The sequence below is a fragment of the Thamnophis elegans genome, chromosome 8, assembly GCF_009769535.1.
Source record: "Thamnophis elegans isolate rThaEle1 chromosome 8, rThaEle1.pri, whole genome shotgun sequence".
NCBI lineage: Eukaryota > Metazoa > Chordata > Lepidosauria > Squamata > Colubridae > Thamnophis > Thamnophis elegans.
In genome coordinates this window covers 71,623,625-71,651,116 of record NC_045548.1, presented here as the reverse complement: position 1 = coordinate 71,651,116, position 27,492 = coordinate 71,623,625, and the positions used below count along the sequence as shown (strand labels likewise).

At 42.4% G+C, this 27,492-nt stretch overlaps 2 protein-coding genes across 2 annotated transcripts in view; one reads left to right on the top strand and one right to left on the bottom strand.

The window, feature by feature from the left end:
* TG (thyroglobulin) overlaps positions 1 to 27,492 on the bottom strand; it is a gene marked incomplete at its 5' end in the record, with an annotated part of 167,551 nt that overhangs the window by 3,982 nt on the left and 136,077 nt on the right. The window contains 6 exon segments of the mRNA XM_032222300.1: positions 383 to 495; positions 4,543 to 4,615; positions 6,270 to 6,377; positions 10,822 to 11,003; positions 14,838 to 15,005; positions 17,050 to 17,214. Coding sequence (XP_032078191.1) covers positions 383 to 495; positions 4,543 to 4,615; positions 6,270 to 6,377; positions 10,822 to 11,003; positions 14,838 to 15,005; positions 17,050 to 17,214 — 809 coding nt within the window.
* Positions 26,244 to 27,492, top strand: part of SLA (Src like adaptor) — a 29,788-nt gene continuing 28,539 nt past the window's right edge. The window contains exon 1 of the mRNA XM_032222261.1: positions 26,244 to 26,383. The gene's annotated coding sequence lies outside the window, so the exon portion shown is untranslated. The remainder of the gene's footprint in view (positions 26,384 to 27,492) is intronic.

Sequence of the window (27,492 nt, the reverse complement as noted above, 5' to 3'; positions counted from 1 at the left end):
CAAAGAAGGGTCCTGTGGTGACCTGTTTTACAGCCATCCCGACTTACGATCAATATCACAATACGGTCATAACTTGAGGACTACCTGCATGTACCGTAGAGTTGCATTCAAAAGCAGAGTTCAAACTCTTTATTAACAATCTCATCTTTCAACTTTCAGTGATCAACGCTCTTAGCAGCTACACAGATTTTATAAAGTTGGACATAAAAACTCTTAGCACATACCCAGATTGTATAAAGCTGGACATAAACATGCTTAGCACATACCCAGTTTTTATATAGTTGGACACAAATGCTTAGCACCTACCCAGATTTTATAAAGTTGGGCATAAACACCTTACATACCCAGATTGTATAAAGTTGGACATAAACACACTTAGCACATACCCAGATTTTAAAAGTTGGACAGGTATTGCATAATGACTAAGGAGAGAGTCTTCTCTTCCTGCGTATATCGGTTTTTATACTGAGGATAAAATGGTAGACCAAATGCAAGCTGATATCAGGAATGTATTCCACGCTTGAGCTGAAAACAGAAAGCAAGAGAGTGAGCAAAACACTATAATTTACTTAATTTACTAACCACTTCCATTAAAAAAAATGAGGGGGACAGATATCCCCACAGATTTTGTTTATTTAGTTATCATATTTATGATATGAGCATTTGTAGCATCCCATGATACATTTGTTAATCTTCAAAATAAACTACAAGACTCTGAATCAAACTAACATAAATATTTCCCTGGGGATGAACGAACAGTTATTGGAGGTGAACATACAATGCTAAATCACAAATCATCATGACATAGATGTAACACTGTGCAATAAACCAAGATTTACAGTTCACTGTAGTTACACTTTCATGCCGGCTGATATTTATATATTTATGTTTGGGAATAGTTGGAACTCTTTAACAAAATTCATTATATACTTTAATCTCTTACAGACCACGGATCTTAAAACTTTATTTCACTCTGAGAATTGGCTTTTTTTTTAGTGAATGCAACATGGTTGTGTAACCCATAAACTTCCTCTTTTTTCCACAGCACATTTCCAAACCTCACTGTTTAACATTGAATGATCTCATTAGAAGGCATTCATCTTCTGCCTATTTAACTGCCTTTGTGAATAGTTTGGTTTTAGCTCTTCAAAAAAAGAAAGAAAAATGCATTGGGAAGCAGTAGAATTGGATGTAAGTTATCTTGCGGCTCAAAAGCAGCAAGCCCCAAATTTTGATTTACAATCAAATTTTATGTGTGTGTCAGCATGTGTGTGTGAGAGAGTCAGGGCGGGGTTTTTTCTGTAGAAACAAAAACAAGAAACTGCTATAATTCATTTCTAATTCAAGAAAGACTAGAAATGCAGTTAATAAATAGAAGAGGGGATCTGGCATACACCTCATCTTTTTTGCCTAATTCCCTGAAAATGTCCATTTCTGCCTGTTTCAAGATCGCTGATACTTCAGCTAAAATGATGTGTGAATGGCTGAAGAGGATTTAATTTTAAAAACAATGCTGGAAAGTTGAGTAGGCTTTGAATTAGAAATGTCCACCAAGTATGGTACCAAAAAAACAACAAGATGGCATCCACAGGGGAGTGAGCAAATCTCCATCGTTTATGGAGATTCTCAATCACCCAGGTCATGGTTTCCCAAGGGTGCTTTTTCAGGCAATCGGAGTTTCTTGCTTTTTCCTTTTGAAGACATTTCACTTTACGTCCAAGAAGCTTCTTCAGCTCTTCAGAAGAGCTGAAGAAACTTCTTAGATGAGAAGCAAAATGTCTTCAAAAGAAAAACAAGAACACACTTGGAATCCTGCATTCAGTTTTGGTCGCCACGATGTAGAAAAGATGTGGAGACTCTAGAAAGAGTGCAGAGAAGAGCAACCAGGATGATTAGGGCACTGGAGGCCATTTTTTTCCACAGGTGTTAAGGCAAATCACTGCAGTCATTAAGTGAATTGCAGTTGTTAAGTGAATCCTGCTTCCCCCATTGACTTTGTCAGTTGGAAACCACCTGAGAAGGCCATAAATCATATGACCCAGGGAGGCCGCAACTGTCTGAAGGCTGGTTGTCAAGAATCCACATTTTGATCATGGGTCCACCGATATACCTGATTGTCATATGTGTGAGAACTGGTCAAAAATCCATTTTTCCAGTTCTGTTGTGACTTTGAACGATTGCTAAACAAAGTGGTTGTTAGTCATTTTCCAGATAAATTTGCTTTGCCACTTTATCTGCTGCTGAATTGTGATGCAACATTAAGTCCACCATTTTGCAATTCTTTGCTACTCCTATGAATTTTCACACTGTTACAACATACACTATATTGCCAAAAGTATTCGCTCCCCCATCCAAATATCAGAATCAGGTGTTCCAATCCCTTCCATGGCCACAGTGTATAAAATCAAGTACCCAGGCATGCAGACTGTTTTTACAAAACATTTGTGAAAGAATGGGTCGCTCTCAGGAGCTCAGTGAATTCCAGCGTGGAACTGTGATAGGATGCCACCTATGCAACAAATCCAGTCGTGACATTTCCTCGTTCCGAAATATTCCACAGTCAACTGTCAGCTGTATTATAAGAACTTGGAAGTGTTGGGAACGACTGCAACTCAGCCACGAAGTGGTAGGCCACGTAAACTCGTCCAACATCAGTGTGTGACCTCACAAATGCGCTTCTGGAAGAATGGTCAAAAATTCCCATAAACACACTCCTGAACCTCGTGGACAGCCTTCCCAGAAGAGCTGAAGTTGTTATAGCTGTGAAAGGTGGACCGACGTCATATTGAACCCCATGGATTAGGAATGGGAAGTCACTTACAGTAGTTCATAGGCGAGTAAAGGCAGGTGAGTGAATCTTTTGGCAATATAGTGTATCTACAATATTAAAATTAACTCGGGTACAGCTAACGGGATAATTCTGTCTATTATCTTCAAATCACCGGAGGCAGAATGAGCAAACTGCCTCCCAGAATTCTTAACTTTGGACTTAAATCATTTAAAAAGAATGTTTGGACAAGACGTGAGTCAATATTTGTGTTTGTACAAAAATTAGAAAAAAGGTCACATCAAACAGAAATTTGAAAGGCTCGATGTAAACAGAAATTTGACTAAATCAGACACTGTGCCAGATTCAAAAGAAAGTTAACTGCCTCCAATGTGATTTCCATTTGCTCACCAAGAACGCTCAGAAACCCTAGTTTTCCCCCCCACATTTGTTGCAAAACCAGCACAGATGTCACTAAATAAACCTCTATGCGCACATATACCTAAATTGAGATTTAAACTTCGCTGGAGATGTTTCAGTTTTCATTTCATTACTCCGGATTTTAGTCTCTCAACTCAATCCAAAACCTCTTATGAAAATAAGGAATCCTGGAATTTGTTACAGCTTTCCTAATGACCGCTAGCTAGTTTAGTCTAGGAACCAAAGTCTAGAAATCGTGGAGACAAAAACTTAGATTAAGTTCTCACAGCTGTCAAGGCTGGTGGGTCCGCAGAGATCTCGTTAATTTAAGTGCAGCTCCATTTTAGTAATATAAATGTGATAGCTGGCTAGACAGGGAAGTCAAAAATACATCTCAAAAAAAGGCATTGATGATTTATTTTGGTAGTCTTCGGCTTAGTCTTCAAGAAGACTTTTTAGTCTTCTCATCGTTCTTATCACCCATCTCGTCCCACTTGTGACTACATGACTGTAACTTTGTGGCTTGTATCCTTACGATTAACATTGATTGTTTCCTAGTATGATTTGATTGCTTATTTGTACCCTATGACTATCATTAAGTGTTGTGCCTTATGATTCTTGGCGAATGTATCTTGTCTTTTTATGTACAGTGAGAGCATATGCACCAAAGACAAATTCCTTGTGTGTCCAATCACACTTGGCCAATAAAGAATTCCATTCCATTCTATTCTATTCTTACTGTCAACTCCTAAAGTTGCCATAGTGAGAGAAGGGGGGGAGCGCATTCCACACATACTTTCGGCAAAAGTTGGATCTCAGATTACTGCAGAAGGCTTGGGAAGGGTGCACCTCATTGGGGAATGTGATTTATGATACAGACTGAGGGGAGGGAAGGAACAGGGGTAAATTTCAGCTATAACTCAAACAAAGCTCAGATCTGACTGCGAAAAGGCTTTGCCTAATGGTGCTCCTAATAATGACTAGTTTTGCATTGAAACTTGGCTCAATACTCATGAATCAATTAGGGCATTTTTAGGAAACCTGACACTTACAACATTTCATTGAGTGGTCGTTTGAAGTTACAAAGGCAATGAAAAAAAGTGACATGACCATTTTTCACACTTACAACCGTTACAGCATCCCCATGGTCATGTGATCAAAATTCAGGCGCTGGGCAATTGACTTGCATTTATGACGGTTGCAGTGACCCAGGGTGACATGATCATTTTTTGCAAACTTTCTGACAATAGGGTAGCCAGGTTCACCTAACAACAGTGTTATGAATTTAACTACTGCAGTGATTCACTTAACATCTGGGGCAAGAAATGTTGTGAAATGGGGTACAATTCACTTACCGTCTCACTTACCAACAAAGTTTTGTGTTCAATTGTGGTCATAGATGAAATACTACCTGTACTACTATGAAACCTGCATGGATGCACGAACCTGGATAGAATTATTTTAAATTTTAATTAACAGAATAGCAGAGTAAAAGAGATCTTGTGCCAGGGTTCCAAATAGCATCCAATATAAAATCAAAGTCCGAGGCAAGAGATTCCTCAAGATTCCAATTTATTACGAGAGCCATGTTGGCACATCTGGGAAAACCTGAATCTGAAAGCTTCCAGGTTTTCCCACCCTGTTAAAAGTTCAAGATCCTGCCCCAATACCCACAAGTCCATCACATGGTCCAATCTTTCACTGCCATAAAGGCAGATTCCACCCATCCAGTTCCTGCCGGGTGCAGAGACAAAGATGACCTTGACTTTCTAAGAAGAATGTTATTATGGCTACACATCACCCAACTCCATATAATCTCCCCTCCCATTTTCCCACAGTAGAAAGTGTGGCAGACCTGAAACCTAAAAAAGGAAAAAATAGCTTGCAGACCTGACACCTTGGAGGTCTTCTAGTCCAACCGCCAGCAGGAAACCCTATACCATTTCAGATGAATTCCTTCTTTAAAACTTCCAGTGCTGCTGGAGCATCCACAACTTCTGGAGGCAAGCCCTTCCACTGTTAGGAATTTTTTTGTTAGTTCTAGGCTTCTTCTCTCTTTGGTTAGTTTCCATCCATTTCCTCTTCCTTCAGGTGCTTGGCAATTAGGTTGACTCCCTCTTCTTTATGGCAACCCCTTAGATATTGGAAGACTGCTCTCATGTCTCCCCTAGTCCTTCTTTTCATTACATTAGACATACTCAACATTAGACATACTCAGCTGTTCTTCATATGTTTTGGCCTCCAGTCCCGTAATCACCGGGACCATATGAGCCAGCAGTGCACAGCAGCTGCCAAAAAAGCCAACACAGTTCTAGGCTGCATAAACAGAGGGATAGAATCAAGATCACGTGAAGTGTTAATAACCACTTTATAATGCCTTGGTAAGGCATTATAAACTTGGAATACTGCATACAGTTTTGGTCACCATGATGTAGAAAAGATGTGGAGACTCTAGAAAGAGTGCAGAGAAGAGCAACAAAGATGATTAGGGGACTGGAGGCTAAAATATATGAACAACGTTTGCAGGAACTGGGTATGTCTAGTTTAATGAAAAGAAGGACTAGGGGAGACATGATAGCAGTGTTCCAATATCTCAGGGGCTGCCACAAAGAAGGGGGAGTCAAAATATTCTCCAAAGCACCTGAGGGTAGAACAAGAAGCAATGGGTGAAAACTAATCAAGGAGAGAAGCAACTTAGAACTGAGGAGAAATTTCCTGACAGTGAGGACAATTAATCAGTGGAACAGCAATTGCCTCCAGAAGTTGTGAATGTCCCAACACTGGAAGTCTTTAAGAAAATGTTGGATAGCCTTTTGTCTGAAATGGTATAGGGTTTCCTGCCTAGGCAGGGGGTTGGACTAGAAGACCTCCAAGGTCCCTTCCAACTCTGCTATTGTATTGTATTGTATTGTATTGTATTGTATTGTATTGTATTGTATTGTATTGTATTGTATTGCATTGCATTGCATTGCATTGCATTGCATTGCATTGTATTGTATTGTATTGTATAAAGATTGATCCAAAGAAAACTTTTACTCTTATCGAAATCATTTTACAAATAAGGTCAAAAGATTGTCCTTACCTGCTCAAGGAATTGCTGTCTGGCACGTGGTACATGAAAATATTTCCTCTCTTGTTATTAGCCCATTCCTTTGCCATATCTATAGTTGGGCAAATGATGAAGTGGTCTCTAAAAACAGCAAAGAAAGCATCCTTACAATCTGGAAACAATTAACTTTCAAACACAAATAGTTCTGAAGTCTCCGCCTTTCTGTTACAATTCCATATTCACACATTCAGGATCAATTAAAAATAAGAAGACTCAAATTCTCCATAGTTATCCGTTACCCTGTTTCCCTGAAAATAAGACACCCCCCGGCTAATAAGCCTAACTGGGCTTTTGAGTGCATGCACAAAAATAAGCCCCCCCCCCCCAAATAAGCCCTCACTGAAAATATTGCAACACAGCAGCAGCCATGAAGTGACCACGCTCACCGCCTCCTGTACCTCAAAAATAATAAGACCTCAGCAAAAATAAGGCCAAGTTCTTATTTCGGGGGTCAAAAGAAAATAAGACGCTGTCTTATTTTTGTGGAAAATACGGTATGTAAGGTGGTAATGTAACCAAATATAACCAAAAGGGACGAGGTGGCTCAGTGGCTAAGACTCTGAGCTTGTCGATCAGAAAGGTTGGCAGTTCAGAGGTTCGAATCCCTAGCACCACGTAACAGAGTGAGCTCCCATTACTTGTCCCAGACCAATTCTTGAATACAGCTCATCTGCCTGGAATCCACACTGTATATCAGACATTAATACGATTGAGCAGGTCCAAGTTTCACGAGAAGAGTCCTCCACTCCTCTACTCACAATAGAATTCCCTTATGCCACCAGGCTCGAAATTTTGGGCTTGGATAATCTGGAAGTGTGCCGCCTGCAGTCCGATCTAAGCATAGTACACAAAATTGTCTGCTACAACATCCTACCTGTCAACGACTACTTCAGCTTCAACCGCAATAACACACGGGCAAACAATTGATACGAACTCAAAGTAAACCGCTCCAAACTCGATTGCAGAAAATACGACTTCAGCAACAGAGTGGTCAATGCCTGGAATGCTCTACTTGACTCCCTTGTTACATCCTCTAACCTCCACAGCTTCAAACTTCCACTGTCTACTTGTGGACCTCACCCCATTCCTAAGAGATCCGTAAAGGGGGCGTGCATAAGTGCACCAGCGTGCCTACCATCCCCATTTCTTTGTATTCATTTCCTTTGTTCATGTCCATGTCCATACTCCTACCTGCTATCTTGTACATGTTTGACAAACTAATAAATAAATAAAGAACTCCCATTTTTCATCTAGTTTGCAACATCAACCAGTAAGCAACTGGTCGTAATTTTAAAAAATGACTTGTTGATGTTTGGACTCAACCGATGTCTGCAGATCAAATGACTCTCTTGATCAAATCCATAGTCCCTTTCTTACCAGGCTCTCCATATTGGGGAAAAAATATAGAAGTTTTTGGCTTTGTTCATGCTGCTTAAGAGAGCTTTGTGGTTGGATAACAACTTCCGTCATCCAGGTTTCGTTTTCGTTTCGTTTTCGTTTCGTTTTCGTTTCGTTTTCGTTTCGTTTTCGTTTCGTTTTCGTTTCGTTTTCGTTTCGTTTTCGTTTCGTTTTCGTTTCGTTTTCGTTTCGTTTTCGTTTCGTTTTCGTTTCGTTTTCGTTTCGTTTTCGTTTCGTTTTCGTTTCGTTTTCGTTTCGTTTTCGTTTCGTTTTCGTTTCGTTTTCGTTTCGTTTTCGTTTCGTTTTCGTTTTATTGAGCTTGTATGCCGCCCACTCCCGAAGGACTCCGGGCGGCTTACAATAAAACAAGGGAGGGGGATAATACACAAGACAACATATTAAAATATACAACAGTCACAATTTCCGTGGGGCTGGATATTTCGAAAGCCCCCCAGCCTGCTGGAGCAGCCAGGACTTAACGGCTTTGCAGAAGGCCGGGAGGGTGGTGAGGGTCCGGATCTCCATGGGGAGATCATTCCAGAGGGCTGGAGCTGCAACAGAGAAGGCTCTCCCCCGGGGAGTCGCCAGCCAACACTGGCTGGCAGATGGGATCCAGAGAAGGCCTAACCTGTGTGATCTAATCGGTCTATGGGAGGTAATCGGCAGGAGGCGGTCTCTCAGGTACCCAGGTCCGATGCCATGAAGGGCTTTATAGGTAACGACCAGCGCCTTGAAGCGGATCCGGAGATAATGGGTAACCAGTGCAGCTCATGGAGGATAGGTGTGACGTGGGTGTACCTGGGTGCATCCACGATCGCTCGCGCGGCTGCGTTCTGGACCAGCTGGAGTCTTCGAACACTCTTCAAGGGCAGCCCCATGTAGAGCGCGTTACAGTAACGTTACAGGTTGACTAAAGTGGATGAGATCTGCAGTTCAAATACATCCCGAGTGTTAAGGGATCATCTACATTCCAACATCTACTATTTCCCCCTCTTTATAAAGTTGGAAGAAAGTACTCTCCAAAATACGAGTGTGCCTACACCCTGGTTTTCCTGAGAATTCTTAAGAAGTTATTTTAGAGTACAAAAAAATAAATCCTCATTTACTGGAGGCCACAAATCCACAGAGTTGATTGAACCCACTCTGATATTTAGCAGTGGCACAGAGCAAATGCTCATGTTACAAACAGATGTTCTCTGTGCTTCGGGAGGTTCAATTTGTTAAAGCTGAAGGTGAGTGAAGATGTAAAAAAAATAGCTTTGAAGTCAGACTTCCAACGCTTAAACCTCTGAGGGGTTCTGCATGCCAAGCGCATAAGAGAAAGCCAAAACCACCATTTTACTTTAGAAATTGAAATACAGATAAAAGTTCTCAATGTAGAAAGAAGCGTGAGCGAAGAGAACCAGCACTGGAAGTCTTTAAGAAGATGTTGGAATAAATAAAATTAATTAATTTAAGTATGGGAATGGCTGAAGAGGAACCCTAAAATAACACATGCAGTGGTATGAACCACGGTGGCACAGTGGTTAGAGTGCAGTACTGCAGGCTACTTCTGCTGACTGCCGGCTGCCTGCAGTTTGGCAGATCGAATCTCACCACGCTCAAGGTTGACTCAGCCTTCCATCCTTCCAAGGTGGGTAAAATGAGGACCCGGATTGTTGGGGGTCATAGGCTGACTCTGTAAACCGCTTAGAGAGGGCTGTAAAAGCACTATGAAGCAGTATATAAGACTAAGTGACATTGCTATTGCAATATCTCTGATTAAAAGGGGAAAACATTCATCACAAGGAATGAACAAGAATTGATATCCAGAGGAGCAGGTGGAAGTTGGTTTCTTATTTTTAGTCCAATGTGGTAAAGCTGCCAAATTTAAAACTCGAAGAAAAGACATATGAGGAGCCAAAAAAAATGAAAGCAATACTTTTCAACTGCAAAAGACTGCATTTGAAGGTTACAGCCTTCCTGCTCAAAATGGGTTTCTTGAATGTGTTGGAAGGTCTGCAGCCCATAATTTAAAACTGAACCCAACTTGATATATTTATCCAAGGGTTCGGTTTTGACTGCTTCTCTTTTCTGTCCATAGACACCTCTGCAGGGTGCGTCGAAGTTAGCATCTTGTCCGTGATGCGCTATGACTCTCGTGTTTATCCTGACACCCATGCGCACTAAGCCACAATTTTGATGAGCCATATGCGTCAGAGCACTGAGAAATACAACATGTTTGCCTTGGATGGCTGAGTGGGGGGAGCTGGTGTTTTTCTACAGCAGAAAAGGTGCATTTATTATGATTTTTTTTTAAAAAAAACTATAGCACTGGAGATGCAATTTAATATTTTGATAGGAATAGAATATTTGATAGGAAACTCATTTTGAGTACTTCCAACCCACTTTCAGCCACACAGACCCAGAACATGAATTAACAGTGAAAGAATTAACTTCATTTATTTTAATTGATTGAATGAATGATTGGATTGGATTAGATTTGATTTAACTCATCTTTATTACTTCATAGGCTAACTCAAGGAGATGAGCATACATAATATTCCTTCCTCCTTCTATTTCCCCACAACTACTACTCTGTGGAGGTGGGTTGGACAGAGATAGAGTCACTGGCACAAAGTCACCCAGTCAGCTTTCATGCCTAAGGCAGGACTAGAACTCACAGTCTCCTGGCAATTGGCCCAAAGTCATCCAACTGCTTTTCATGCCTAAGGAGAGATCTAGAACTCATAGTCTGATGATAGATCCAAAGTCACCCAGCCAACTTTCATGCCTAAAGTGGGACTAGAATTCACCATCTCCTAATTTCTAAGACCCGTACCTAAGGCAGGACTAGAACTCACAGTCTCCTGGTGATCGGCTCAAAGTCAGCTTTCATGACTAAGGTACAACTAGAACTTACCATCTCCTAGTTTCTAAGCCAGCATCTTAACCAGATATGAGAACTGTACCCTAGAAGTCACAATTGCTAGCCAGAATAGTAAAATACAATAACTCTTCACTAAACCCTTATTCATATATAAGAAATCATCTTTTGCTTGTCCTTCCATTCTCTCCCCCACCCCCAAATGCCTTTTTTCCATGATGATTTCTCTCCAACCTTAACAAAAAAAGGGGAGAAACTTACCGAGTGGCATTTTCTAATGCCCTGGAGAAGGAAGCATACTCAGTGGATGAATGTTCTAGGGAATAAAACCACGTAGCTGCATCCTGGATGAGAAGATTGGACTCCTCGCCACCCAAAGAGTTTTGGAGGGCCTGATAAAAAGCGGTTTTGCTACTGCCCCGGCCTTGTCTTTCTTCAAACCGCTAATAAGAGAGGAAAAGAGCATGCAGAAGAATTCAGAAGGCCACTTCACACTCAGAAATGGTTGCTGGCATTTCAACAAAAAATGTATACATCTAAGCAATTACCTGTTCATCGTTGCTGTACAACTGCAATTTCCAATTCTGTTTTTTATTTACCATATTTTTCAGACTATAAGACGCACCCAGAGTATAAGATACACCATGATTTTGAAGAGGTAAGTTTTTTAAAAAAGGTTTTGCACTCTGCAAGCCCTCAAACCCTCTGCATATCTAATTTTTTGCACACAAAAAGGGGGGGGGAGCATGCAGAGTTTTGGGAGGTTTGTAGAGTGCTCCTGGAGGCTGGGGTGGCAAAAAAACGAGCAAAAAAACAGGCCATTTTTCACAAAAATGGGGCATTTGGGGGGGAATATGGGCATGCAGAGGGTTTGGGAGGCTTGCAGTGTGCTCCTGGGGGCTGGTGTGAACAAAAATGAGCAAAAGTGGCACGTGTTTGCTCATTTTTGCCCTCCCCAGCCCCCAGGAGCACTGTGCAGGTCTCTCAAACCCTCTGCACATACATTTTTGCAAAGGGGGTTGGGTTTCGGTAGCTCAAAAATACTGTATTCAGTGTATAAGATGCACCCAGATTTTCACCCTCTTTTTGAGGGGGGAAAGGTGAGTCTTATACTCTGAAAAATATGGTAATTTAATCTTTTTATCCATTTTAAAATCTTTAGTCAGGTAGATTCCTCAAAGAACAATTTATTGGATACATCATATTGGTAAAACTGGTGAAAACCGACTCTGAAAGTTCCCAATTAAAAAATGAAAATATCCCCTTTTCCCCAAGTCATCAGTCACATTGTCCAATAGAGGTGCTGGCTGGTTACTTGGTTACTCCACTCCTCCTCTCCCCAGCCACCTGTTGGAATGTCCTTGGTTCCCACAGGAAATCTTTTTGTTTTGACTATAAAACCCCAACTATCTATTTACACCCTCCCTGTCCCTTCTTCTTCCTTGTGGCAACCCTGAAGCTTCCATGATGGCCTCAGTCAGGTTTACTTCAGGGCTGACATCTTTCTGACAGCTATAAGTAACTATAAATCGTAAAGGTAAAGGTTCTCCTTGCACATATGTGCTAGTCGTTCCCAACTCTGGGGGGACGGTGCTCATCTCCGTTTCAAAGCCAAAGAGCCAGCACTGTCCGAAGACGTCTCCGTGGTCATGTGGCTGGAATGACTAAACGGGGCACGGATTGCTGTTATCTTCCCACCAAAGGTAGTTCCTATTTTTCTACTTGCATTTTTCCATGCTTTCGAACTGCTAGGTTGGCAGAAGCTGGGACAAGTAACGGGAGCTCACTCCGTTACGCGGCGCTAGGGATTTGAACCACCGAACTGCCGACCTTTCTGATCGACAAGCTCAGCGTCTTAGCCACTGAGCCACCTAACTATAGTGGTGTTATAGCTGCAAAATGTAACTATAAATACGTTTTACATATATAAGGCCACGTGTATTACAGGTGCTCAGAATCCAAGAAGATGTCTCAAGGCTGAAAAGATCCTGATCTAGCCCAGAAACTCAGGTCAGACTCTCTAGGAATCACACCTGGTGAGTGAATCATTCAAAAATCGAGCAAGCAACAAAGAAAGTTTCAGCTGTCCAATTTTACTCTCAGTAGAAGCCAAAACTATTTTAAGGGGATTTTCCCTATGCATTTAAGCAAATATTTTTGAGATATATTTATGCATGCATGCATGCATGCATGCATGCATGTATGTACGTACGTATGTACGTACAGTATATATGTATGGGTGTATGGGTCAGGCAGGAAACCCGCTTATCTTTGCTCCCGGTTTGGAGCTGGGAACGCGCGGGGCGCTTCTGTGCATGCGCAGAACATTTGTGATGATGTCTGGGCAGGTGGGCAGAGCCTCCTGCCTCCGCCACTACGTGTTTGCCTGAACCGGGGCAAACGAGCAGAATACCACATGTGGTATGGGTGTATTTGCATCAGGGGTGGGTTCCTGCCAGTTCTAACCTCTTCTATAGAAGAGGTTCTACAAATCTAGTGCCGTTTAGAAACGGTTCCAGCTCCCTCCCCCTGCCCGTCCACACTTCATCAAGATGAAGAGCAAGAGGAGGAATTCTGGGAGTTGAAGTCCACAAGTCTTAAAGCTGTCAAGTTTGAACACCCCTGGGGGTTTTTTTCTAAAGGGTTAGGGGTGCAAGGGTCTTGTAACTTGACAGCTTTAAGACTTGCATCCTTCAAATGCCAGAGTTTCTGAGCCAACATTTTGGTTGCTAAGCAAGAGCGTTGTTAAGTGAGTTTCACCACATTTTACAAGTTGGCCATGCCCACCCAGTCACATATCTGTCAAGCCACTCCCACTCAGTCACATGGCTGGCAGGCCACTCCCACTCAGTCACATGGCTGGCAAACCACTCCCACTCAGTCACATGGCTGGCAAACCACTCGCACACGGTCACATGGCCGGCAAGCCACTCCCACAAAGCAGGCCACACCCACAGAATAAGTTCTAAAAATTCTTGAAACCCACCACTGATTTGCATGTACACGTACACACACACACACATATCCCACACAGACGCGCACACATAACCTTCTCTTTTTAAAGACTGTATTGCTTCCATCCCCAGATTATTTTTTCCCACTCCTGCGCTGGCTACAGAACAATTTCCTGAAAAGCTGGGAATCTAAGAGTTCCCGATGGACACCAACTGCTGATGGTTATTCGCTTAAAAACTCTGTTTGAATCATCCTTTTTCCAAATCGTTTCAGAGTTTACATCTGATAATATATTTTTAAAATTTTCTTAGTGTTGGACTAACTCGTTTTTTTTTCTTGTTTTTTTTTTAAGGTTCTGGTTTTTCACACTAAAAATGATTATGGACACGTAGGCCCAGGTTTAATTACTACCAGACCTCTTGAAGTCCATTTGTACTTTGATTGAACTCTATAGGCTGATGATGGGCTATTAATACAGGAAGTCCTCGACCTTACAACAGTTCATTTTGTGACCTTTCGAAGCCACTGGGAAAAATGTGTGTGTTTGTGCGATTTCTACAGCTGCCCCTCTCAGTCAATGACTCCGAGTGACTTACAAGTCAGAATTTTGCTTGTTAAGGAAGGTGGCTGTAACCTCAGTCTATCTACTAAGGCTGGTTCCTGTAATGCAGTGCTGGGTTTCAAAAATTGTTCGAACCTACTCTGTGGGTGTGTCCTCCATTGTGGGAGTGGCTTGCCACCCATGTGACCAGATGGGAGTGGCTTGCCACCCATGTGACCGGATATGAAATTATGAATTAGTACTTAGGTCGGTCCAAGTAGCTGTTCAGAAACTCTGGCATTGAAGCATGCAGGTCTTAAAGCTGTCAAGTTACAAGATCCTTGCACCCCTAACCCTAAAGAAAAAAACCCCAGGGATGTTCAAACTTGACAGCTTTATGACTTGTGGACTTCAATTCGCAAAATTCCTCCTCCAGTCATGTTGGCTCAGAAACTCTGGCATTGAAGCATGCAAGTCAGTGGTGGGTTTCAAATATTTTTGGGACCTCTTCTGTAGGTGTGGCCTGCTTTCCGGGTCCACTGGTGGAACCTCTTCTAACCGGTTCTGTAGATTTGACGAACTGGTTCTACCAAATAGGGGCGAACTGGTAGGAACCCACCTCTGCTGTAATGATATTGTCAGCAAAATGTGTACCACAGGTGCTTACACACACTAAAGGTACATACACACACTAAATGTGTAAGTGCCTCGTCTTACAACAGTTCACTTAACAAACGCTTCATTTAGCAACAGATATTTTGGGTCTGGCGTTTCTACTTACCTTAATAGCCTTCGCACGACTAATCAGCCCATCCTGTTGTGCACTTCCAATGAGTAGGTCCAACTTTGAAAGTCGGGAACGTTGCAAAGCAGCTGGAAAAGATTCCTGCAGGTAGGATCCATCAACAACTGGACCCCAATACTGGAATGGCCCACTTATGGCAAGGAGCTACACAAAGAACCACAAAAGGGTTAGCATAGGAGTGGAAAAAAAACATGGAGTAAACCCTATTAATGCCAGAATGAGTAAGAAGTGGGACAGAAAGGCCACTGGTAACTGAGAAGAAAGAAAACACCATTATAATCTTACTAGTAGCTTTTGCTAGCAGCAGACAAACTAGGGAATTACTTGTGCAAATCACAATTGTATATTAATAGTTCATGCCTAGTTGCATCTACAACAGTTCAAGAACAAGTTCCTTTGTCCTTCAGTGCTAGTGTATAGGCCCAGATAAACTATTCAGTGCCTTTAGAAAGTTATTTTTGATAAAAAGAATGGCTTCCCTCCATTCTCAGTTGTTGTTCAGGGGTCTCTCACTCTCTCTCTCCCTCCCTCCCTCCCCCCTCTCTCCTTATCAGCTAGCATCCTAACAAAGTTTTTGATAATTTGCATCTTTCTGACCAGGGCTGGGTTTCGACTGGTTCGCACCGGTCCCTGCGATCCGGTTGGTCGCCGAACCCGGAAGTAAGTAACTTCCGGGAACTGCGAAGCCCCCCCCCCCGCGCCCGCGAGCGCCCGCACACCCGCGCCCGCTCCTTACCCGGTTTTTTCGAATTTCGCGCTTTCCACGCATGCGCAGAACGCCTGCGCGATCCTCCAGGAGCAGCTGGAGCATCACGCAGACGCTAGTACGCATGCGCGCGCCAACGCCGCATGCGTGCGTGAGGACGCCGCCGGCCTCGTTCCAACCGATCCGGTTGGAACGGGGCGAGAAACCCACCCCTGTTTCTGACCCATCTTCAGCGGCATAAGTACTGCATAATTGAATTGTTCAGAGCGGAACTTCTATAATAAACAACAATCCTAAGGTTTAAAGAGACAGCTCTTCCTTCCTTCCTGAGAAAAGCATCCTCTTCTTCGCAACCAATGTTTCTCAACCTAGGCAACTTTAAGATGTATGAACTCCAGTTCCTAGAATTCTCCAGCCAACCGTGCTCAAAAGATATCTACCAAAGAACATCCGATGATGAGCTAAATAAATTGCAGCCTGAACGGTTTTCTTTTTCACAAAGGAGAAAGAAAGAAAGAAAGAAAGAAAGAAAGAAAGAAAGAAAGAAAGAAAGAAAGAAAGAAAGAAAGAAAGAAAGAAAGAGAGAGAGGGGGAGGAAGGAAGGAAGGAGGATGGGAAGGAGGAAGGGAAGGAAGGAAGAAAAGAAAGAAAGAAAGAAAGAAAGAAGGAAGGAAGGAAGGAAGAAAGAAAGAAGGAAGGAAGGAAGGGAGAGAGAGAAGGAAGGAAGGAAAGAAGGAAGGAAGGAAGGAGAATGGGAGGGAGGGAAGGAAGGAAGTTAGAAAGAGAAAGAAAAAAAGAAAGGAGATAGAAGGAAGGAAGGACAGAAAGAAGGAAGGAAGGAGGAAGGAAGGAGGATGGGAGGGAGGGAGGGAAGGAAGGAAAGAAAGAAAAAAGAAGAAAGGAAGAAAGGAAGGAAGGAAAAATAATTTCATGTTCCTTTCCTTTACCTATTGAGACCTTTCTCTAACATTCAACCAGAAGCCGCCTCCTTCAACTCAAGACCCATTATCCTGTGCCCTTCCATGCCTGTTCAAAGCTGCACAAGGGAGCTCTTATAACAACAAGGAGTGACACTCTACCACTTTGGCATGCGCACATTGGTGCATATATGAAAGACATAATTCTCTCCCTTTTCTCTTTTTCTCCTGGAGGAAGTTGAATTAACTTTGTCCAAAATATGAATTGCTTGCTTGCAGAGGGCCTGTGTAACTACAGCTATTGCAGGCCTCGGATTCATTTCCCATTCTCATTTGCTGGTGGGTTTGAGGTTGCACACAGTTTTCAGGCAACAGACAGTTCGCAACTAATTCATCAAACGTACAGTGCTAGTTTTTTTTTGTTGTTGTTCCACTTCCTTCCGAGCCAAGAGAGAGATTCCTCTAACGAGAAGACATTTATCCCACGTACCAGATGGACTTTTTCCGGCCCCGCTAGATTTGTACACCTGTAGCTTTAAACAGTAGCTCTGAAAAATCAACGCACCTTGGTTTGTGCATCGTTAAGTGTTTTGGCAGGCAACTGACGAAGGCACGAGACAATTTCACGACTGCTGGTTGATGGGCAGCCCACTTCGCGAGCCAAAACGGCAGCTTGTGATTGTGCTTTCTCTTTGCTGAGTGTTATGGCTGGAGAGAAAGCAGATCCGCCCTAAGAAAAGAAAAAGGGAGAATTACATTGGTGGTGGATCTCTTTATATCCTGAATGCATGCTTTTAAAAGGGGCATCAAGAATCTAGAAAGGAAGAAAAAAAAACATTCAAAGGGAGTCCAGCAACTTTATTTCATTTCAACCATAGGCCAGAAGCATTAAAATATAGATATAAAATATAAAATATTGGTAAGGCCACACTTGGAATCCGGCATTCAGTTTTGGTCGCCATGATGTAGAAAAGATGTGGAGACTCTAGAAAGAGTGCAGAGAAGAGCAACAAAGAGGATTAGGGAACTGGAGACTAAAACATATGAAGAACGGTTGCAGGAACTGGGTATGTCTAGTTTGATGAAAAGAAGGACTAGGGGAGACATGATAGCAATGTTCCAATATCTCAGGGGCTGCCACAAAGAAGAGGGAGTCAAACTATTCACCAAATCATCTGAGAGTAGGGCAAGAAGCAATGGGTGGAAACTAAACAAGGAGAGAAGCAACTTAGAACTGAGGAGAAATTTCCTGACAGTTAGAACAATTAATCAGTGGAACAGAAGTTGCCTCCAGAAGTTGTGACTGCTCCATCCAACTCTGGAAGTTTTTAAGAAGAGATTGGATAACCATTTGTCTGAAATGGCACAGGACCTCCTGCCTAGGCAGGGAGTTGGACTAGAAGACCTCCAAAGTCCTTCCAAGTCTATACCAAAAATGCATTATTTTAGCAATTTCCACGAAGGGAATAACATGTCCTCATATTGATAGAAGCCAGTCACAAATAATCATATGAACACTGCAACTGTCATAAATACATACCAAGTACCTACATTCTGATTACATGATGGCAGGGATTCTGCAGTGGTCATAAGCATGAGGACTGGCCATTAGTCACTTTTTTTCAGTGCCACCCTAATTTTGAACATTGGCTAAATGAATGGCCATAAGTGGAGGACTACCTGAAAACTGAAAGCATGGGATATCAAAAGTCTATAATTCTATGCTTTGAATGGACGAGTGTAGCATTTTTTTTAAAAAAATTGTCAAGAAAGCCAACTGGGTCAACAATTGGTAAGAGTCCCTAATTTCATCTGGATTTAGTCTTGAGTTAATTTTTTTAAAATCATGCTTGGATTGCATTGTCCACAAAGATAGTATTTGCAAACGAATAAAAGCTTTTTGTGTTGTCTTGCATTTTGCTTCTCCTTTTCTTCATGTTCTTATCTTACTTCCCCATTTTGGCAGCTAGAATTTTGTAAATTTCATTAGAAGGATGTATTCACCTTAGATAAAGACTGTGTAATTTTCTTTTGAAAGAAGAAGGAAATATAATCTGATATATATGGGCTTTGGGACAGCAAGGCTAAACTAGCAAAACTCTAGTTGCAGAAATGATTAAATCAAAGTTTGGAACAAGGGCTAACACAAAAAGTTACTGAAAGTTTATTTTTTTTTAAAAATGATTCCCTCTCCATCCATCCCACTCCCACCAACCCTTAATCCATGCAGAGAAATATGACTGGCTACATGCAAAATATCTTTTTCATTGACACCTGGCATACAGATTTATTGTGCGCAACACAGCTATTGCTACATGCAATCTGAAAAAATAAATATATGTTCCAAAACTGTTTGACACACGATTCGCTCAACAACTCTTCGATTTAACAAATGCACTTCTGAAAAAAAAAATGTTGATAAGTAAAATTTTGGAAAACAAATTTGAAGGTTAAACTGGAACTAGTGGAGCTGATTCCTGACCAGGCATCAACACACTTAATACAGGTTGTCCTTAACTTACAACAGTTCATTTAGTGGCCATTTGAAGTTACAGCAGCACTGAAAAAAGTGACTTATGACCATTTTCACCCTTATGACCATTGCCGCACCCCCATGGTCACATGATCAAAATTCAGACGCTTGGCAACTGACTCATATTTATGACAATTGCATAATTGCGACCTTCTGACAAGCAAAGTCAGATTCACTTAACAACCATGTTACTATCTTAGCAACTGCAGGGATTCACTTAAAAGCTGAAAGGTCGTAAAACGGGGCAAAGCCCACTTAACTAGTTACTCACTTAGCAACAGAAATTGCTGTTATATGTTGAGGACTAGCTGCCCAGGGTATTGGTCTTCTGTCCACTAAAGTAAAGTCAATAGCTCTCCTCGTCCCATAACAAAATCAGAATTTCTGCTTCAGGGCTCCAAGTGCTAAAAGTAGACAGACACGTTGTTTTTTCTTTTTTTACTAGCAGCAAATTTTCAAGGTCCTTGAGCCGAGGTGGCGCAGTGGTTAAATGCAGCACTGCAGGCTACTTCAGCTGACTGCTAGTTCTGCAGTTCGGCTGTTCAAATCTCACTGGCTCAAGGTTGACTCAGCCTTCCATCCTTCCAAGGTGGGCAAAATGAGGACCCGGATTGTTGTTGGGGGCAATATGCTGACTCTGAAAACCGCTTAGAGAGGGCTGAAAGCCCTATGAAGCGGTATATAAGTCTAACTGCTATTGCTATTGCTATTGCTATATTATACATATTTTGTATTGGTTTCCTCCAACTGGTTGGTCTCCAGCAAAGTCTCACGGTTTGCGTTTAAAAGAGTTGTGATACATAGAGAAAACTTTAGAGTAATAAGGAATCTGGGGACATCCGTTTCCCCGCAGGTCTAGTTCCTATACAAAGAGGTTGTGTAGACTAATGTGGCCTAGGATAACCAGGTTGATTGGCCCAAACAGACTTGGCTTGAGCTGAAGAAGGAAATGTACAGCATTAGCGGTTCCAACAATTTCTGTTCCCCCTGTAGAAGAACGGAAGCGAGTTCTTCAAATACTCATTGTGGTACAGCAGCAATTGCTTTGCAAGAAGTCAGGAACAGATCTTCACCCTAATGAATTGAACTAATTGTCTCCTGCAAACTCCACTCCCCTTTCGCTCCTCTTTATTCCCTAAGGGAGGGGCCATTCACCGTCCACCTGTGGCCTTACTCCTAGTCAACCCTTGTTCCTTAGCTATTCCCTTCTCCTTGCAGCTCTGCGCAGGTGCACATTGGGAACAGGCTCCAGCTGTTCTTCTGCCCCACTGATATCTGACTCCGAAGGCAGGTGATAACTCTCAGAGGGCCCTGGTAACATCTCTGCCTCCGACGCAGAGTCTTCTCCAGGCTCCAGGACTGGCCCATGTTCCTCCCCAACCTCCTCACTATCCAAGCCTGCCATCAGCTCCACTGGCCTCTGGTGGGCCACAACAGTTACTCACTTAACAACCGCAGGGATTCCCTTAACAACTGTGAAAAGAAAGGTCATAAAATGGGGCAGGGCTCACTTAACAAATGTTTCGCTTAGCGAAAGAAATTTTCGACTCTATTATGGCTATAAGTCGAGGGCTTCCTGTATGAATAAGCCAAAAGATATTTTTAAAAACACGATGGATGTAGCCTGAAATATTTGGAAGATATCAGGTTCCTTATCCTATTCTATAGAAGCTGCCTGACATTGTCTCAAGTTCAAAATATTTATTCGAAAGTAGGGTTACAGTAGACATCCAATATGGATTCAGTCACTAGAAAATTTGGAATATTTGATAATAAAGTGGACTTACAGCAGCATAAAATAGGAGGAGGAAGGCGTAATGTTGGACATGTTTGCTGCCTTGAGTTATTTATAAAAATAACAAAGGAAGGATACAAGCAAACAGTACAACAATTCAGCTCTGTGAAGAAAATATGAATTTTTCCCTAGTGCAAATCACCAAAAATCCCTTTACCGTGTGAGTCAGTTGGTTAGCACTACAATGCCTGGTGTATTTTCTAATTTACATATTATTTGCAAGCTTGCAGAACATTTTGGAACACTACAGAGCTCACAAGTTCCCTAACACACAGGGCCTTCCTACACATCTTCCTCTAATGTATTTAACTCTTCATGTGACTTGCCCAGTATTGATGGATACCACTCGGTTTATATAATACAATACAATACAATACAATACAATACAATACAATACAATACAAGACAAGACAAGACAAGACAAGACAAGACAAGACAAGACAAGACAAGACAAGACAAGACAAGACAATAGCAGAGTTGGAAGGGACCTTGGAGGTCTTCTAGTCCAACCCCCTGCCTAGGCAGGAAACCCTATACTGTTTCAGACAAATGGCTATCCAACATCTTCTTAAAGTCTTCCATTGTTGGGGCATTCACAACTTATGGAGGCAACTTCTGTTCCACTGATTAATTGTTCTAACTGTCAGGAAATTTCTCCTCAGTTCTAAGTTGCTTCTCTCCTTGATTAGTGTCCACCCATTGCTTCTTGTTCTACCCTCAGGTGCTTTGGAGAACAGCTTGACTCCCTCTTCTTTGTGGCAGCCCCTGAGATATTGGAACACTGCTATCTTGTCTCCCCTAGTCCTTCTTTTCATTAAACTAGACATACCCAGTTCCTGCAACCGTTCTTCATATGTTTTAGCCTCCAGTCCCCTAATCCTCTTTGTTGCTCTTCTCTGCACTCTTTCAGAGTCTCCACATCTTTTCTACATTGTGGCGACCAAAACTGAATGCAGGATTCCAAGTGTGGCCTTACCAAGGCATTATAAAGTGGTATTAACACTTCACGTGATCTTGATTCTATATGCAGACTTTTATCTTTTGACATATCAGTGTCCCAGAATGCAGACTTTTAAAATCCAAATTCCTTAATGCATTTTTAAAAAAAAAAACATAACTATTGCGATGTACAGGTAGTCCACAACTTACAACAGTTCATTTAATGACCGTCCAAAGTTACAACGATACTGAAGAAAGTGACTTATGACCATTTTTCGCACGTATGACTATTGCAGCATCCCCATGGTCACGTGATTTACACTTGGATGCTTGACAGCTGACTCACATTTACGACGGTTGCAACGTCCCGGGGTCACGTGATCCCCTTCCGTGACCTTCTGACGAGCAAAATCAATGGGGAAATCAAATTCATTTAACAACCGTGTTGCTAATTTAACAACTGCAGTGATTCCCTTAACAAACGTGGCAAGGACCGTCATAAAAATGGGGCAAAACTCACTTAACAAATTTCTCACTTAGCAACATAGATTTTGGGCTCAATTGTGGTCAAGGACTAGCTGTATAAGTGTGATCAGATGCTAATTATCTTTTTTTTTAAATTGTAAGAGGTGGAATTTGATCTGAGAAATTTGAAAACTAGCAGGAGCTCAGTTTTTGTACTGTTTGTTTGTTTATATCCTGCCTTTGTTGTTTTTATAAATAACTCAAAGCAGCAATTTTATTTTCCTGGTCTCCAAGATGCAGATGGGGACTGCAGCCAAGAAATTAAAAGACGCCTGCTCCTGGGGAGAAAAGCTATGGCAAATCTAGACAGCATAGCAGAGACATCATCCTGCCAACAAAAGTGTGTATAGTCAAGGCTGTGGTTTCCCCAGTTGCAATGGATGACTGTGAAAGTTGGACCATAAGAAAGGCTGAGCGCCAAAGAATGGAGGCTTTTGAACTCTGGTGTTGGAGAAGACTCCTGCGAGTCCCTTGGACTGCAAGGAGATCAAACCGGTCAGTCCTAGAGGAGATCAACCCTGACTGCTCTTTGGAAGGCCAGATCCTGAGGATGAAACTCAAATACTTTGGCCACCTAATGAGAAGGAAGGACTCACTGGAGAAGAGCCTCATGCTGGGAACGATGGAGGGCAAAAGAAGAAGGGGATGACAGAGAATGAGGTGGCTGGCTGGAGTCACTGAAGCAGTGGTGGGATTCAAAATTTTTTAATACCAGTTCTGGGCGTGGCTTTGTGGGCGTGGCGTGGCGTGGCCTTGTAGGCATGGCAGGGGAAGGTTACTGCAAAATCCCCATTCCCTACCCACCCCATTAATCTTTCCAGCTCTGTTGTCATGTTCACGGCAACAAAAGAAGATCGGCTGGGAGGCAGCAGGGGCGGGGCCAGCCTATTTGCCGGTCTCCAAACTGCTCAAAATTTCCGCTACCGGTTCTCCAGAACCTGTCAGAACTGGCTGAATACCACCTTTGCACCAAAGCAAAGCTTAAATGGACTCCGGGGGATGGTAGAGGACAGGAAGGCCTGGAGGATCGTTGTCCATGGGGCCATGATGGGTCAGACATGACTTCGCAACTAACAACAACAAAAACAGCAAACATATCCAACATAACTTCCTCCTCCTATTTTATCTTGCTGTAAATCCACTAGGAGTGGAATATTCCAAATTCTATAGAGACTGAATTGAACCCATATTGGATGCCTACTATATCCCTACTTTCAAGTAAATCTTTTGAACTGAGACAATATCAGCCATCTCCTATAGAATAAGGTAAGGAACCTGATTTCTTCCAAATATTTCAGGATACATCTTTCATGTTTTTGAAAACCTTTTGCCTAGATCTTGTTCAGATTGCAAAGAGTCCAAAGTGGCTTATTCATATAAGCAGTCCTCGGCTTACGTCCACAACAGAGCCCAAAATTTCTGTTGCTAAGAGAGACAAATGAGTTCTGCCGCATTTTATGTCATTTCTTTCCACAGTTGTTCAGGAAATCCCTGTAGTATGTTAAATTAGTAACGCGGTTGTTAAGTGAATCTGGCTTCCCATTGGTTTTGCTTGTCAGAAAGTCACAAAGTGATCATGTGACCCTGGCACACTACAACCGTCATAAATATGAGTTGCCAAGCATCTGAATTTTGATCATGTCACCATGGAGAACGCCGCAATGGTTGTAAGCGTGAAAAACAACAGTAAGTCACTTTTTTTCAGTCCTGTTGTGACTGCAAACAGTCATTAAATGAACTGCTGTTGAGCTGAGGACTTCCTGTATTTTAAAATTGAGACTAGATTGGGGGAGATACCTCATTATGACCTTTGGAAAGTTGAATTGTTGTTCTTTGACTTCTACTTCATTCTAACCAGTGGTGGGATTCAAAATTTTTTATTACCAGTTCTGTGGGCATGGCTTGGTGGTCATGGCAAGGGAAGGATACTGTAAAATCTCCATTCCCACCCTACTCCAGGGAAAGGTTAATGTAAACTCCTCATTCCTTCTCGATCAGCTTGGTCTCGGGAGGCAGAAAATAGTTGGGGGCGGGGCCAGCCAGAGGTGGTATTTACTGGTTCCCCGAGCTACTCAAAATTTCCACTACCAGAATTCCAGAACTGGTCAGAACCTGCTGAGTACCACCTTTGGACCTAACATATGAAGGAGGATTGTTCTTATGTTTCTCAAAATTTATTGCTCTATAGCAGTGGTTCTCAACCTGTGGGTCGGGACCCCTTTCACAGGAGGTCACCTAAGGCCATTGGAAAACACATATTTTTTGAAAAAATACAGAAAACATAAAATAATTTTATGGTTGGGGGGTCACCACAACTTGAGGAACTGTATTAAAGGGTCACGGCATTGGGAAGGTTGAGACCCACTGCTCTATAGAAAAGAAGTTCTAGCAGATGCTGCCCTTATGTTCACCTCTTACTTGTAGACATGATCTCTGCACACTTGAGTTTTTAAGCTATGCAATTTCAGCCGCAGGTCTATGAATCAATGCTGAAGGAGTTATGGAAGTATAGAACTCACGCAGCTTCCCTCTCATCCTATCTGTAGTTCCCCTGTTGAGTTGGCGTCATGTTTCCCCCATCACATTCACTTCCATCATTTTAATCGCTTGCATCACTGAAAAATTTCCTTAGGATCTTCCAGAAGAGGTGACGAACCAGACAAAGATTTACGGTACAGAGTCTTAAATGTTGGATGCCGTAAGTTAAAAGTATCTATTTCTGAGTTACATACCAGCTTACTTACATAGTCGGTTCTTCTATCATCTGGACAACCAGATGTTGCAACAACCTACCTTCCTTCTACCCATCCTTACTCCTGCCGCACATGGGCAAAAAGCCACATCAGCTGGTAAGATACATTTTCCACATTCTCCCAGTTACTATGACCTGGTGGTGGGGTCACTCCTGGAGGAGGCTCCAAAAATTTTAGCAAAGGGTTCTCTGCTCGGTTTCTGGGTGGGTGTGGCCATGGTGGGCGTGGCCTAGTCGGCATCCTGCACTCCAGAGATATATCCAATTTCCACAACTATTTTTCATATGTTTTAGCCTCCAGACCATTAATCCTCCATGGGGCTCTTTTAGAATAGAGAAATATTGATTGATGAACAGATTAAACACACACACACAGAGACAATTCTCCATCCATCCACCCCCTCCAATTTCTTGGAGGGGTGGGTCCTGTAACATGCTTTCCTGTCATACAATTAGGCAACTTCCCATACAGGAACTACAATTCCCATTATTTCCAATCAGCTCCCTTCTGATCATGCTGGCTGGAAGATGACCCCCGCTGAATTGAGCAAGTTCTCCGAGCCACAAAGTTCTCTAGATTTCTCATAATTTCTAAACTTCTTGTACAGGATTTCAAAAGAACAGATTATTACCAACCCTGAAATAACAGAAGAAGACTTCATACTGAGGAGAGTTCTCGGACAGAGAGTGTACTACAAACCACCTTTGATATTCCAAAATGGAAGTCAGCCTCTACCATTGAAACCGGTTTTAATCTCAGTCGTACGTGTCTTCTTGACTTCTTCGGTGGAGACTTTTGGGTCCAAGGGCTTGTCCCCTATGGCTACTTGGAATCTGCTTATCAGTCAACATTCTGATGTTACAGGCCACATGGAGCTATCAAGTGGTAACCAAACAACTTTATAAATACATCAGCAACAGAAACAAGAGATGACCATCTGTGGTTCATTCTATAGGAAGCACAAACTCCGCTTTTCTCACAGCCACGTCTGTCACTCACCACACAGACATAACTACATGAAAAGGCCTCATCAACAGTTTCGCCCTCCTCCAAAACCAACTCCCTTTTAGCCATCCTCCTCCGTTGCAAGCGACAGGAACCACATCTCTTGCAAGTACGCAGAAGCCTTCCGTATTTCTAAAAGGAAGTGTGTGGTCTGCTTAACCAGTGCTGCACTACAAGATAGACCGAACTTCCCCAAAGTCCTATTTTGGGGTCAGCTACTGTCAGCTCTGAAGCTGCAGTTCCTTCTGAGTAGACTTCTCACACTGAGGGACAGCTGTTTCCCAGCGGTATAGAGAGACAGAATAAAAACATTGAGAGGAGGACACAATGGTTGACATCTGAAGACAAGGTAAGGATCCATTTTACCCATCTCCAGGTAGAAAGATTCCCTCCCTCTACTCATAACATAAAGATCTCTGGCTTAAATCCAAAGATGAGGGAAAAGATTTATCTCTAACAAGAGTTCAGGGTTTAAGTAACCGTTTCGGGTTTTGCAAACAGTTTTGGATCTGAGATACTTCGGTAGAAGGTCCTACTCATTAAAAGCAACCAGAGATGTGGAAATGTGGTGTGTTTTTTTCATCCAAATGGGTTCCACAGATGAAGAGAACAGAATTCTGTTCCATCTCCATCATTCCTTTAAGTCCTCACTTGTTCCCAGGAAAAAGGATTGCAATACTAGAGAGCAGAAGAGGAAGGCAGCTACCTACATGCCTTTTTTCACTGTGGACACCAAGAGACACTATCTCCAGATACTTGCCTACTTTGACACATCAGCTACGGGAAGACCACAGATGCTTCCTGGACCACCTCTCCTTCTTCTGACTGCTAGGATCTGTTTACCGATCCTCCTTGAACAGTTATCCACAGAAGAGAAATCAAGCACAAAATTTGTCACCTTGGTTGCTGTTCTCCCATTGGGAGATGATTCGATTGGATTCAGAGGACAAGTGATCTGTACTTGTGGAAGATCTTCCACCCTTGCTTGGAAGAGGGGCATTGTCTTTTTAGACAAAAGTCAGCGAAGAAACTATGATAGAAATATCAAAGAGAAGATGGACTTGCTTGGAGGAAGGAATACTGTGTTGAATAACAGAATAACAGAGTTGGAAGGGACCTTGGAGGTCTTCTAGTCCAACCCGCTGCTCAAGCAGGAAACCCTATAGCATTTCAGACAAACAGTTGTCCAATCTCTTCTTAAAGACCTCCAGTATTGGAGCACCCACAACTTCTGAAACCGAAGCAACTTTCAAAGGCCTACCCAAATATGTTGCAGATAGTTGACCTCTATGTGGATTGAGAGCCAACTTGGTCAAGTGGTCAAGGCATCCGGTTAGAAATCAGGAAATTGTGCCTTCTAGTTCTGCCCTAGGCATAAAGTAAGCTGGGTGGACCTTGGGCCAGCCACTTTCTCTCAGCCCTAGGAAGGAGGCAATGGCAAATCATTTCTGAAACTTG